The sequence below is a fragment of the Giraffa tippelskirchi genome, chromosome 8 (genome assembly GCF_054371585.1).
Source record: "Giraffa tippelskirchi isolate mGirTip1 chromosome 8, T2T-mGirTip1v1.2.pri, whole genome shotgun sequence".
Classification (NCBI taxonomy): Eukaryota; Metazoa; Chordata; class Mammalia; order Artiodactyla; family Giraffidae; genus Giraffa; species Giraffa tippelskirchi.
This window is the reverse complement of record NC_137282.1, coordinates 95,537,816-95,551,699: the sequence shown is the minus strand read 5'-3', so window position 1 is coordinate 95,551,699 and position 13,884 is coordinate 95,537,816. Positions and strand designations below refer to the sequence as shown.

General features: G+C 34.7%; 1 protein-coding gene and 1 pseudogene across 35 annotated transcripts in view; both read left to right on the top strand.

Annotated features, from left to right (window-relative positions):
• Positions 1-13,346, top strand: part of IL6ST (interleukin 6 cytokine family signal transducer) — a 62,359-nt gene extending 49,013 nt beyond the window's left edge. For 34 of the 35 annotated variants that reach the window (XM_081517901.1, XM_081517899.1, XM_081517891.1 and 31 more), the window contains 3 exons: positions 3,834-3,930; positions 7,297-7,378; positions 8,489-13,346. In XM_081517901.1, coding sequence (XP_081374027.1) covers positions 3,834-3,930; positions 7,297-7,378; positions 8,489-9,226 — 917 coding nt within the window. In that variant the 3' untranslated portion in view covers positions 9,227-13,346. The remainder of the gene's footprint in view (positions 1-3,833; positions 3,931-7,296; positions 7,379-8,488) is intronic. The other variant, XR_014061485.1, reaches the window with a different exon arrangement.
• On the top strand, positions 108-508 carry LOC145516572 (GTP-binding nuclear protein Ran-like; annotated as a pseudogene).
• Positions 13,347-13,884: the final 538 nt, after the last annotated feature.

Genomic DNA, 13,884 nt, shown 5'->3' with positions numbered 1-13,884 from the left:
ATCCCCTTGTGTTCCATACCAACAGAGGACCGATTAAGTTCAATGTATGGGATATAGCTGGTCAGGAGAAATTTGGTGGACTGAGAGATGGCTATTATATACAAGGTCAGTGTGCCATTATAATGTTTGATGTAACATCGAGAGTTACTTACAAGAATGTGCCTAGCTGGCATAGAGATCTGGTATGAGTGCATGAGAACATCCCGATTGTGTTGTGTGGCAACAAAGTGGGTATTAAGGACAGAAAGGTTAAGACAAAGTCAGTTGTCTTCCACCGAAAGAAGAATCTTCAGTACTATGACATCTCTGCCAAAAGTAACTACAGCTTTGAAAAGCCCTTCCTCTGGCTTGCTAGAAAATTGATCGGAGACCCTACTTGGAGTTTGTTGCCATGCCTGCTCTTGCCCTGCCAGAGGTGGTCATGGACGCAGCCTTGGCAGCACAGTACGAGCACGATTTAGAGGTTGCTCAGACGACTGCTGTCCCAGGTGAAAATGATGACCTGTGAGAAAGTGAAGCTGGGGCCCAGCGTCAGAAGCCTAGTTATGTAGGCAACTGTCCTGTGATGTCAGTGGTGCAGTGTGTTTGCCACTTTATTATATAGCTAAGCAGAACATGTGTTTAATCTTTGGATGCTGAAGGAGATGGGTAGGCTTTGGGATGAATGTGGCCTTTTAAAAAAAAAGAAAATCTTCATTTTTTGGACCTGCATATTTAGGTGTTTTGGAACACGGTTGTTTCCTCCTTGAGTTTCAAATATAAGACTGCTATAGTCACATGACTATATTGAGAGGTGGAATCTTGTTACTGTCATTCCCATTCCTTTTCATTTAGAATCAGGATAAAGTTGTATTTCAACTATCTTAAAAAAAAAAAACAAACAAAAAAACTTGGGTATAGTCTCTTCTCTTGTTCTTCCTTTAATGGGCAGGTTGCCTGGAGAATTCTATGGACAGAGGAGCCTGGCCGGGCTACAGTCCATGGGGTGGCAAACAGTTGGATACAACTGAGCAACTAACACACACAGGCTGTAAAGACTAATCCACGCTTGCAGTCTCATTTCCATACCTCCAGCTCAGTTTTTAACCTGCTGAAACCAGATTTCCACCCCACCCACCACTCCACTGAAACCTGTCTGCTGTCACACATGGAGACCTCTTAGTTGTCCTGTCCAGTGCATGCTTTTTATTCATCTTTTTTTTCCTACACTTGCCAGCATTTGATCCTTCCTATTGGCCTGTTCACCCTTGAAACGTCTCTTCCCTTGGTTTATTTTTCTAGTAGCACTCTCCTGAGTCTCCTCCTTGTGTGGTACTTTTTTCTTGGTCTCCTTTTCTGCTCTTTTAAAGGTTTTGTATTCTCCAGAGCTCTGTTCCTGGCACTGTTTTCTTATCTTCCATTTCAGAGTCCCTGTCTAAGACTTCAGCCACCCTCTCTGCTCTTCCCAAACAGGTTTCTCTTTGTTTGTTCCATGTCACAACTCTTTGCCAAACCCAGAAATTTAGGCGTAGTTGTAGTAAATTTCTTCATCTCTTTTTCATTTACATAAACTAGCAAGTTCAGTTGCTCATGCCTTCTAATTACTGCTTGTGCATGCCCTTTCATAATCTCTTTCTTTGACCCTAAACTTCTTATCATTTTCCCCACCTTTATGTCTTTTCCCAGTATATTCCCCTATACCTTTTCTTGTTTTGGCTATTCCTGTAGCCTCCCTACAGCAGACTTAAAATGCATTCTTTCCTGTAACTACTACATTTTGAATCATTATTAAATTACCTTATTTTATTGTAATTGCTTTTGTCATATCCAAGCACCAACGCAGTGAATGATAAATAGTAAGCTCCATATTCCTTGTTGGTTGAATGTTTGCTGCATAAGCAAATAAGTGGGTTAAGTGACTACTACATAAGATAGATATTGAAAGATCCTGAGCTTTTCTGTGATGCCAATAATGAATATGGTCTGTGGGATAAGATTTGTGGTGACATGTTTATAGAATATATATGTAACAAATATAGGTTTCCACCTCTAACCGAAAGTTGAGCATTCCTCTGAAACCTTTTATAAGCCGAAATGGTTTAGAGCAAAGAGTATTCCTCACCTTTGGCAAGTTTGCATTATGCCACTTCATTTTCATGAAAGACCTACATTAATACACGAACAAGCTTTTTTTATAAATTTATTTTTGTTAGCAAAAACAGACAATATAATTTATGAAAAAAGCTTTTTAGTATTTTAGTGTAAGTCTTTTGTGAAAGTGAAGTGGTAAAATGTGAACTTTCCAAAAGTGGGGGCAATCCTGTAATATTTGAAATAAAACTTTGTGCCATGGTCTTTAGAAAAATAAAAGTAATTAACTTTAAAAATTTATGCTGTTAACAAAAGTAGTGTTCATTATAAGGAATTTAGACTATACAGTAAAATACAAAGAGGAAGAAAAATCACTTCTAATCCCTCATCCAAAATAATCTTTTAACATATTTATATATCCTCCTAGTCTTTTCTATGCATATATTTTTTTCCCAAAACTGAGATCATACTTATTAATATTGCTTCATCATCCACTTTTCCCTCTGACCTATTGTTTTATGGATCCATTATACCTACCTCACATGGCTTTGACTTTGCCCTCAAGGACCATATAGCTTAGGTGAAGAAATAAAGTATAAGTAAACAATACAGAGAGCCATTTGAGCCATGCTGCTAGTAAATAGAACAAGAATTTAAAGATATCAGTAGTGGGAAGTTTCACCTTCAAAGATTTTTGTGGAGAAGACAGTACTTGAGCTTTGAAGTTAAGATGTGGACGGATAGGGAGAAGATGGCATCCTGGAGCAGCATGAGCAAAAGGCCCAAGGCATGGAAGCTTAGAAAGCAGAAGTTCAGCACCAGTAAAGGACAGGTTCTGCCTGAATTTGATGTGTCATATGTATGAGAACCTTAGCATTCAGGAATTAATATTTTCCAACCTATAGTTTATTCCTCTGATTTCTCAGTTCCTATTATGTTTCATAGGATGTAAAGTTACTTACAAAGGGATATGTGTGGTGGGAAGGTAAGACTGAGTAATGTGTCGCTGTCATACTACTTTCATACATTTTTCCTGTAAAAGACTTAATTGAAGGAGGGTTGGAGGAGTTAACCAGAAACAACCGAATCATGAAAAAATCTCTAATATAAATTCTCCCAGTTAGTGATTCATTTGATTACTAAGCTCTCTTTCAAATTCAGAGAGGGATTCATGTGGTATTTAGGAATCTGAGGCTTGCTGCTTTTTAGATGATATTATTCCTACTTCTGCCACTCCTTGTGCCTGTTAAGGTTCTCCTAAAATTCTTAGCCCTATATCAATAAATAACTGTTAAAAATTTTACCTGAATTTTACATTTTTATTCATTATAGAAAGTTACATTTGTAGTTCAGTTATTGAGATCGTTTAGAGCTTTTCCAATTCTACTCCTAGAACTCAAAAGTAAGCTTTTGCTAAGATTCTGCTGAGTGCAGATGATAAATGTAATAAATAGTCAGGTTTGAAAGCTCTTACGAGGTATATTATTTATCCGATAAACTGAACTAATCGGTTTATTCCCCCAACCAACTTCTATTTTATGTATACTTTGTGGTCAGGTTACTGTGTAAGGCATAAACAACTAGGATATGATTTACCAAGGGGGAGGGGAGGAAGAGAGAAACACCTTTAAGTTTGAAAAGGTTGTAAAAAACAAATTAGGATGGTATTTCATCTTTTCAACAGTAATCTGGTTGGAAAGTTGCTTTGTCTGTAGCATATGTGTCAACAATTATTTTCCTTCTTTCCCCTCTTTGTTTTTTAGCTCAAGGAGAAATTGAAGCTATTGTTGTACCTGTTTGCTTAGCATTCCTATTGACAACCCTTTTGGGAGTTTTATTCTGCTTTAATAAGCGAGACCTGTAAGTACCCTTGTTCATATTTTTGCATTTTCCCCCACATTTATTGACCTATAATTTACATGCAGTGAAATTCATCCATTTGAAGTGTCCAGTTTGATGAATTTTTGTAACTGTATGTAGATGTATAACTACCACCACACTTAGGATGGAGAACATTTCCATCACCCTGAGAAGTTTCCTCGTTCTGTTTTGTAGTCTGTCCTCTCCCTCAGCCCCTGGCCCCAGTAGTCAATGATCTGTGGTCGTATTTTTGCCTTTTCTAGGATTTCACATACACAGAATCAAGCAGCATGTAATTTTTTGTGTATGATGTCTTTCACTTGACTTTTTTGAGATTCATCCATGTTGTTGCATATACTAATATTTTTCTCCTTTTTATTCCTAAATAGTATTCTGTAGTATAGAAAGATCAAAATTTGTTCACGCATACATCTGTTATGAAAATTTAAGTTGTTTCTTTGATTTTTGGCTATTATGAGCATTCACATACATATCTTTGTGTAGGCATATATTATCATTTATCTTGAGTCAATATCTAGCAGTGAGATTGCTGGCTGCATATTTAACTTTATAAGAAACTGTGAAACTGTTTTTCAAAGTGGCTGTATCATCTTGTATTCCCACCAGCAATGTGAAAAGTTCCATTTGCTCGATATCATCCCCAGTTCTTGGTACTGTCAAGGTTTTTAATTTTAGCCATTCTTTCTCAGGGGTTTATAGTGCTATCTCGGTGTGATTGTAACTTCTGTTTCCCTGAGAACTAGTAATAGATACTTTTTGTGTGTGTGTGTGTGTAATAAAGTTTATTGAAGCATAAAGGAGATAGAGAAAGCTTCTGACATAGGCATCAGAAGGGGCAGAAAGAGTACCGTAATAGATACTTTCATGTGCTACTTTGCATCTTCTTTTGTGATGTGTCTTTGAAATCATCTTCCCATTTTTAAATTGGGTGATTTGTTAATATTGAGCTTTAAGAGTTCTTTATATATCTGGTTACAAATTTTTTGTCACATGTTTTGCAAATTCTGGACTGTGGCTTGCCTTTTTGGTTTCTTAACTGTGACTTCAGAAAAGCAAGTGTTTAATTTTGATCAAGTCCATTTTGTTAGGGTTTTTATTTTTTAATGGTTGTTGATTTTATGTCCTTTTTATGAAGTCTTTGCTTAACCAAGTGTCACAAATATGTTCTTCTATATTTTCCACTAGAAATTTAATGATTTTAACCCTGTGCTGTGATCTGTTTAGAATAAATATCTGTGCATGGTGTGAAGTCAGGGTCAAAGAATTCTTTCCACAGATATCTAATCATTCCAGCATTATTTATTAAAAAGACTGTTTTTTCCTGTTGAATTGCCTTCAACCTTTGCCAAAATCAATTATTCGTATAAGTCTAGATCTATTTGTGGACTCTTAATCCTGTTCCATTGTTATATATGTCTATTAGTGCTGATACCACATGGTCTTGATTTATTATAGCTCTACAATAAGACCGGGTGGCAGAATTCCTCCAGTATTTTTTTTTTTCAAAATTATTTTTTCTAGGTTCTTTGCCTTTTCATATAAAATTATCAGCTTATAAATTTCCCTTAAAAATCTGTTAGAATTTTTAGTGGAATTTTATTTAATCTATACATCAGTTTAGAGGAAAATGCAGTATGAACATGAGCTCACATGTTCATGAGTCACATACATCTTTCAGTACATGAACATGATACATTTCTTGTTTCCTTTTGCAGTGTTTTGTAGTCTTCAGGCTATGTTAAATTTATTCCTTCCTAAATGTTTTTTTATGCTACTATAAATGAAATTTAAATGTTTTTATTTTCTAATTGTTCATTGCTGTTATATTGAAAATTGATCCTTTTAAGCATATTGATCTTGTGTACTGAGATCTTGATAAATTAATTTATTGTAGTCACTTTTTAGATTCCATAGGACTTTCTGTATATACAGTTATGCTGCCTGCAAGTAAAGATGGTTATTCAAATCTTTATACTTTTAGTTATTTGGCTAAGACCTTCAGTAAGTACAATGTTGAATAGAAGTGTTAAGAGCCAACATCTTTCCATTCTTCCCAATCTTAGGGGAGAGAGCATTCACTTTTAACACTATTGCATGTTATGTTAGCTGTAAGTTGAGGAAGTTCTTATATTTCTGTTTTTCTAAGAGTTTTTGTCATGAATGGGTATTGAATTCTGTCAAATGCTTTTTCGGCATCTGTTGAGATGAGCTTATGATTTTTTTTTTCCTTTCATAAATATGGTGAATTTTATCATTGATTTTCAGATGTTATATCTTGCATTCCTTGGAATTTGCTGGATTTGGTGTGTTAATAATTTTTGTATTTTTATGTTCAGAAGTGGTACTGATTTGTCCTTTTTTTGTGATGTCATTGTTTAATTTTAGATTCAGAGTAATACTGATTATCTCATAAAATGAATGCCCTCATAAAGTTAATCAGTACATATTACCTCAATTTTCTGGGAGAGTTTGTATAGGGTTGGTATTATTTCCTCATTAAATGTCTAATGGAATTCACAAGTGAAGCTATGTGGGGCTGCTCTCTTCTTTGTAGGGAGATTTTTAATTACAAATTGAATTTCTTATAAGTTATAGGGCTGTTGAAGTTTTCTTTTCCAGTCTGTTTCAGTAATTGTTGTCTTTCAAGGAATTCCTCCTGTTTTTTTTGGTTGGTCAGTTTATTTAGGTTGTTAACTTTATTGCTTTTTCTATTATGTCCAGATTTCATAGTTGTTCCTGCTGGACAATCTATTAGGATCTTACTACCCATCTTTATTTTTTATTTGAACTTATTCTCAAGATGACTCATGTCCTGTGTACTTACATACACCTGTGAACCTCTAATGTTCTAGGGACTATATTAAACATATTTAAATAGGTTTTTGATGAAGGATATCTTGAATTTTTGTTAGCCTTTTCTTCCTTGTGAAAAATCATATTATTTTATCTTGTACCAATGTGATAATTTATCATTGTCTGAATTATTTTAGTTGGAAATTGAACATTTTGGGGGTTTTGTTTTGCGGAGAAGATGTGCCACAGTGTTTTGTACCCCTGGCTAAAGTTAAGTGGTTTTTATTGCAGAATTTGATTTCAGAAATTTGAAAAAATTGAATACTGATTACCAGCTTTAGTTTTATAAACAGTTGTTTTTTAAGGATAAAGATTCAGATCCTTATGCATTTTTAAATAGTATTTTTTTCTATTGGTTACAAGAAAAATGATGTTTTTGTTAGCTTTGGAGTACAGTGGGTATTTTTTGTTTAATTGGTTTTATTCTTAAGGTTTAGATAATCACATTTATTACAAGCAGTTCTCCATATGCAGTATTTCTTTCCTCTCCAGAATTAAAAAACACATCTGGCCTAATGTTCCAGATCCTTCAAAGAGTCATATTGCCCAGTGGTCACCTCACACACCTCCAAGGGTAAGATAAAATGTTTCTGACTACTTAGAATACGCAAGCATATTAGGATATATTTGTAGAGTTTAAGCAAAAAATAATCGGACTGAATTGGAAAGTAAATGAAAATAAAATAGTACATAAATTAGAATTTTAGTCAAAATTAAAAATAGTACTTGCATATTCTAGGACTTTATTATCACCATAGCATATTTGTCTTTATATTCCTAATTCTATTTAGTATACATTAAAAATATTTGATTGAACTTGTAAGTTGAAAACCTAGTGTTTTAATACAGCTATGTAATAATTCTGTTGTAAGATAAACATTTTAGATTGTATATTAAAATCAAATTTAAAATCTATGACTTTAATATGATTAAATGACTTCTGGAAGCCTATAATAAATTTCTTAAATTTCCTTAAAGGGAAAATGATTTGTATTTATTACTTCTGACAGCCCTTCATAGCCTATGAAACTTGAGTTTGATTTTTCTTAATGTTTTTTTCTTCATTTTTCTATCCAGTTAATCGTAGGCTGCCTAGACTAGGCATGAAATATGAAATTTTACTTCTAGACCTTTATTACTCTTGTTCAGTCCCTAAGTCGTATCTGACTCTTTGCGACCCCATGGACTGCAGCACACCAGGCTTCCCTGTCCTTCACTGTCTCCTGGAGTTTGCTCAAATTTATGTCCATTGAGTTAGTTAGTTTATAAAAATGTAACAACACCAAAAATATTGATTTGGAATTCTGAGGAAATACAGTCTAATTCTTACCTTTTAGACAAATTTCACAAAATCCGTGATTCAAGTAGTTAGCAGTGACTTAGTGAAATAGATTATCTTTGCACTATTAAGTTGGAGAAGGAAATGGCAACCCACTCCAATGTTCTTGCCTGGAAAATCCCAGGGACAGCGGAGCCTGGTGGACTTCCGTCTATGGGGTCGCACAGAGTCAGACACGACTGAAGCAACGCAGCAGCAGCAGCAGCAGCAGCAGCAGCAGCACTATTAAGTTACTGAGAAGTTTCAGAGATTCATTTTGTGATTTTAACTAATATGTCATACTTATTTCAGATTTTCTAAATGAATGTGTACCATAGGTAATAATTCATTTTCTGTCTTTCTTAGCATTTTAATTCAAAAGATCAAATGTATCCAGATGGCAATTTCACTGATGTAAGTGTTGTGGAAATAGAAGCAAATGACAAAAAGCCTTTCCCAGAGGATCTAAAATCTTTGGACCTATTCAAGAAGGAAAAAGTTAATACTGAAGGACACAGTAGTGGTATTGGAGGGTCTTCATGCATGTCATCTTCTAGGCCAAGCATTTCTAGCAGTGATGAAAATGAATCTGCACAGAACACTTCAAGCACTGTCCAATATTCCACAGTGGTACACAGTGGCTATAGACACCAGGTACCATCAGTCCAAGTCTTCTCAAGATCTGAGTCCACCCAGCCCTTGTTAGATTCTGAAGAACGGCCAGAAGATCTACAGCTGATAGATAATGTAGATGGCAGTGATGGCATTCTGCCCAGGCAGCGGTATTTCAAACAAAACTGCAATCAACATGAAATCAGTCCAGATATTTCACATTTTGAAAGGTCACAGCAAGTTTCCTCAGTCAATGAAGAAGATTTTGTTAGACTTAAACAGCCGCAGATTTCAGATCATATTTCACAGCCCTATGGATCTGGGAAAATGAAAATGTTTCAGGAAGTTCCTGCAGTGAATGCTTTTGGTCCAGGCATTGAGGGACAAGTAGAGAGATTTGAAACAGTTGGGATGGAGGCTGCAGTTGATGAAGGAATGCCTAAAAGTTACTTACCACAGACTGTGAGACGAGGTGGCTACATGCCTCAGTGAAAGACCAGCTCCCGTTACAACTTCAGAAGTACCTGTAAAGTAAAGCTAAAAATACTTTATCTGTGATTTCAGATCTTCACTCGCTGAAGATGATCATTTGCCCTTAAGGACAAGAATGTACTGTCCTGCCACGTGGGCTGTTTCCATCCCAGTATATCTGGGATTCAACTTTAAGCACTACATAAACTGACTTCATCCTCTGAATAGCTGAATGACTTTGTGCTGTTTCAGGATGTTTGCACTGAAGAAAAACAAAGCTTGTCTAAAATTTATAAAGTGAAACTTTTTGTTTTGCTGTCTAGGAGACAGAGGGTATTTAAATTAAAGCTAGTCATAAACAGCTATACTGATTTTAATGAGAATAGTCATTGAATATCAAATCTTAGGGAGAGAATTAACAAAAATTAGAGGAGCAAGGTTTAGTCTAGACCCTCTACTTTAGCTGACAACATAATTTAAAAAGAATCCAGATGATACAGCTAATACGAGCCCAGCTTTTCTTGTCTGCCAGAAAAAATTGGGGTCATTAATAATCATACCAACATGTAAGATATTAGTCCTCTTCCATTGGTAGTGACACTGCCAGTTACTGGAGAAAAGGAATTCTGTTTTAACACGGCAAACTAAAAATATGAATTTTTGAATATTAGACAATCAATAATTAAGTAAATTTTCAAACATTTGCTTTCTATTGTTATTGACAACCTTTGAAGATACACTTCACAAACTCAGCCAAGTGTCCAGATAAGAGCTAGGAATGAATATGACAAACTATCTCAAACATTTAAAACATTCTTTGCCATTAATAAAGGCTTAAATTATTAACACTTTTCTATACCTGTATATAAACTTTATTGACCCTTCTTTTTAAGACGTCAGAGAATTTGGTTGATTAAGCACTTTATACAATATATCTTCACCTTAAAATGTGTTTTGACTTAATACACTTTGTTTTTCAGTAGGCCAAGATTGAGTTTGGTTTTTTTTTTTTTCCTAGTAGGTGTCTGAAGCAGACTAATAAGTTATAGGACTTGGGCGATACTCACCAAAACAAAACACCACCCCCAAAATGTACATACTGATCTTAGTATCACAGTTAGCAAATATCCTTATTGTAGAGGCACTTAATGAAGAGATAGTATTTAATGTCTCCAGTTCTGAGGTAGGTGGAACTTAGTTCTACATGATGATTTAGGAATATTTTAAACCTCTTCCCTCATGTTCTGTTCTTCAGAGGGAAAGTGAGTTGAGCCTCCAGAGTTTAGTGCTAAACTCACTTTCACATTCATGTCATCCTCTACCTACCACCTTTGACAAGGAGGCAGGGCTAAAGCCAGGGGCTGAGTAAGTAAGAAGAAATAGATCATGTATTGACTACTGCTATCAAGTAAGTTTGTTCTTCTGTCATATTTAAGATACAGAAACCAGGCCAACTTAAAATATTTGCAGAGGTTATTGAAGGATAAAAGGTTGAGAAAATTTAGTGCACATTTACAGTTGAGATATGTCTACTCATTACTCTCTCATCAGTATTGTTCACAGTAGACTTCCTTTTATGCTTTATCCTTTGTATTCTTGCCTAACACTTCACAGAGTTCTTTCACATATATGGTGTTTGTGAGACAGAGCAGATGTTTTATTCTGATATATCCAGTTCTTTAGGCAAAACCAACATGAGATTGGTAGACTGTCAGAAGGAAATGAGGAAAAGTAGGGACAGATCCCAAACTCACACTCTACAAGGTAATAGCATCACCACCATTGAAGTTGACCATCAAAAGCTGGTCCACGTCAGGAAAGGATTGGTCTTGCTAAATGTCAGCAAGTTTATATCTACTACATTTTTTTCATTTCCTCAAAATAAGTAGTCATGTTGTTATAACCATGTTTAGCTCTGACCTTCCTCCTAACAAACAGCAGTGTTGTGAAGAACATTTCAGTGTAATGATTGTACATGGGGGGAGGGAAGTTATAAAATGTGAACTCATGATCTAAAGGAATGAGAACAAATAGTTATTTAAGAAAGGACATCACTATAAGTAGATTTGTATGTTGAAACTTTACATACAACATGGTGCAGTGAGTGAATGCCCTCTAACCACAAAAGCACTTTAGGCATATTAAATGGATGTTTGGATACTGTGCAAAAATTCATTCAGGAAATATTTATATAAGTCTTTGCCCCAAAAGAGAAAAGCAGTCATGAAACTTGATTTAAGTACAAAATTACTTTCATAAGGCATGTCGTAGAAGAATCTGTTTTGATACATGTAAATTATACTTTAGGTCGGCAGAGAAATTAGGTTAATTTATGTGAAAATTAGAGTGTTTAAGGTAGTGGGTTTATTACTCATTAAATATCTAGTATCCAAAAATTTGATGCAGTTACCTTCTTGTAAGATTGAAAATAATAATCAAGCATATGTTACATTTGTTGTTACTGTAATTTGATTGTTCATTACTGGTGTCTTTGATATCTTATCCTTACCCTTCATAAAGGCATGATACTAAATAACTCTTGGAAAACTATCAGACTTCAAGCCTACTAAAACCTTACAGTTTAATTCTTTTTTAACATGGGTCATTCATCACTGGGGAATATACCCAGCATGTGAGTAGAAACAAGGGAAAAGCAGACTCATCCACGTGTTTTGTGTTCATGTGTGTTCTTCACCTAGTTGTTTAACTTCAGCCTTTTTCCTTGATGAGAGATTTTTTTTAACATGTGAAGTCATCCAATGACCCTAGTTTATTGTGAAAACATTTGTTTATGAAAATTCACATTTAAAGTGGAACATCTAAAATAGCTCTATAAATAGCAATCAGACAAGTTTTAAAAAGATATCTTTTTTCTGCTCACATAGTTAAGTAGTCAAATAATCATGACATAAATTTAGAAGTAGAATAATTATATAGTAGCATTCCCTAAAATATTTCTGTTAACTGGCATGTATTGACCAACTATAAATCAAGTAGGAAAGCTCTTCCTCTATTCCATTATATTCCGCACCAATCTCCTCCTCTGGTGTCAAGAACAAATTTCTATACCTTACACTTCTGTTTGTTGAAATGGGTAAAATGTCAACATAATAAGCTACGTAAAACTTAAAAGTTCAGTTGTTTAAAAATATTGGGATAACTTTGTTGTAGGTTGTGTTAGGTTCTATTGCCCTCTAAGATTACTTTAAAAAATTTTTTGCACTTTTTTTTAAACTAGAAGAATATGAAGCCATACAATGGCAAGATATTTAGGTTTAAGAAATTTTAAACTAGCAAACTTAACAGCCTAGTTCTTTAGACTGGTCCTTGATAGCAGTTCCTTTCAAGCTATTTATAAGCAGAATTTAGATGCAAGTCAAAACTTTGCTTCAGATTTCCTTCAAATACAGTATCTTTGTGGTTAATCTATTTTTTTTTTGTTGTATATTCTACTTGTATGTGTACTCACATATATTCTAATATACATTGCATTAAAAATGAAAAGGTGGCTCTGGATGAACTCTTTTGTTACATATTTGTTCCTAAATTTTTAAAGGCTTTTTGTAGTTAAAGCAGGTTAGTTTAACTTCATTACCCAGTTCTTCTTTACACTTGATAGATGATGATAAAAGTGCATTTGAGGCCAATGGTGACATGTTACAGACCTTTTATCCCTTAAATATAAGCTTTGACAGTGACAACTACTTATTTCAAATGCTATTACATGAATATCAAAATGTGATATGTCAGAAATAAAGGGATAATTTAAAGGTGGATATTTGAAATTTCTTTAGTCTTAGTATATGTATGTTGAATAGTATACTCTAAAAATAAGTGTGCAATTTGCTAGTACTGCAATACAGTGATTAGCATTAGGTATGTCTCCTCTTTATACCCTGGCTATGTTCCATTTAATTATAAGTGCAATCCTTTCAAGTTCACTTGCTCTTTTACCTCGACCTAATCTAACTTCATATAGAAGGCTTGTCTAGAAAGAGTAGTGTGTGTATTTTTACTTTTGCAGAATGAATTGCATGTGCGAATCGTAACCACAGCTATTGTTTTTATGTTGGTATAACTAAATGTTCTCTTATATATCAGCTCTAATCCTTTAAGTAAATGTAATAAATTCTTACTCAAATTTTTTCTGGGTGTGGTCACTACCATTTGATGACATTACACATAATATTTAAGGTAACAGTGTTTGGTGTTGAGGCTTTGTGTAAGCTTGGTGCTTTTGGAGGGTTCTGTGGCTTCTTAATTCCTCATTTAACATAATGGGTCAGGATTTAGAAGAAAATCAATACCCTACCTCAGCCTTAATAAATATAGAATAGACTTGGAGATGGCAAATTCATTTATGAGTTTTCTGGATTTATAAGATGATTTCTAGAATCCCAGCATCTCACCTTTCATTGGATATTTTTCAACTGGTTGCCAGTGAAAAGTACAGAGGTGCTGTGCCACCCTGTGGCCTCTCTCTACCCACACCCTACTGGAGTCTTGTCACAATGAGGCGTGAAGCCGATTGATCCATAGCATCCCACCACCACTCCCCCGAGCTTGTTGAGTGTAGTGTATAAAAGTACTGCTTCCACCTAGAAGGAAATATGAACTACTAGATTCGTGTAACTTCACGTTGTGATTTTATCTAAATATGCAGGGAGTGAAAAATCCAC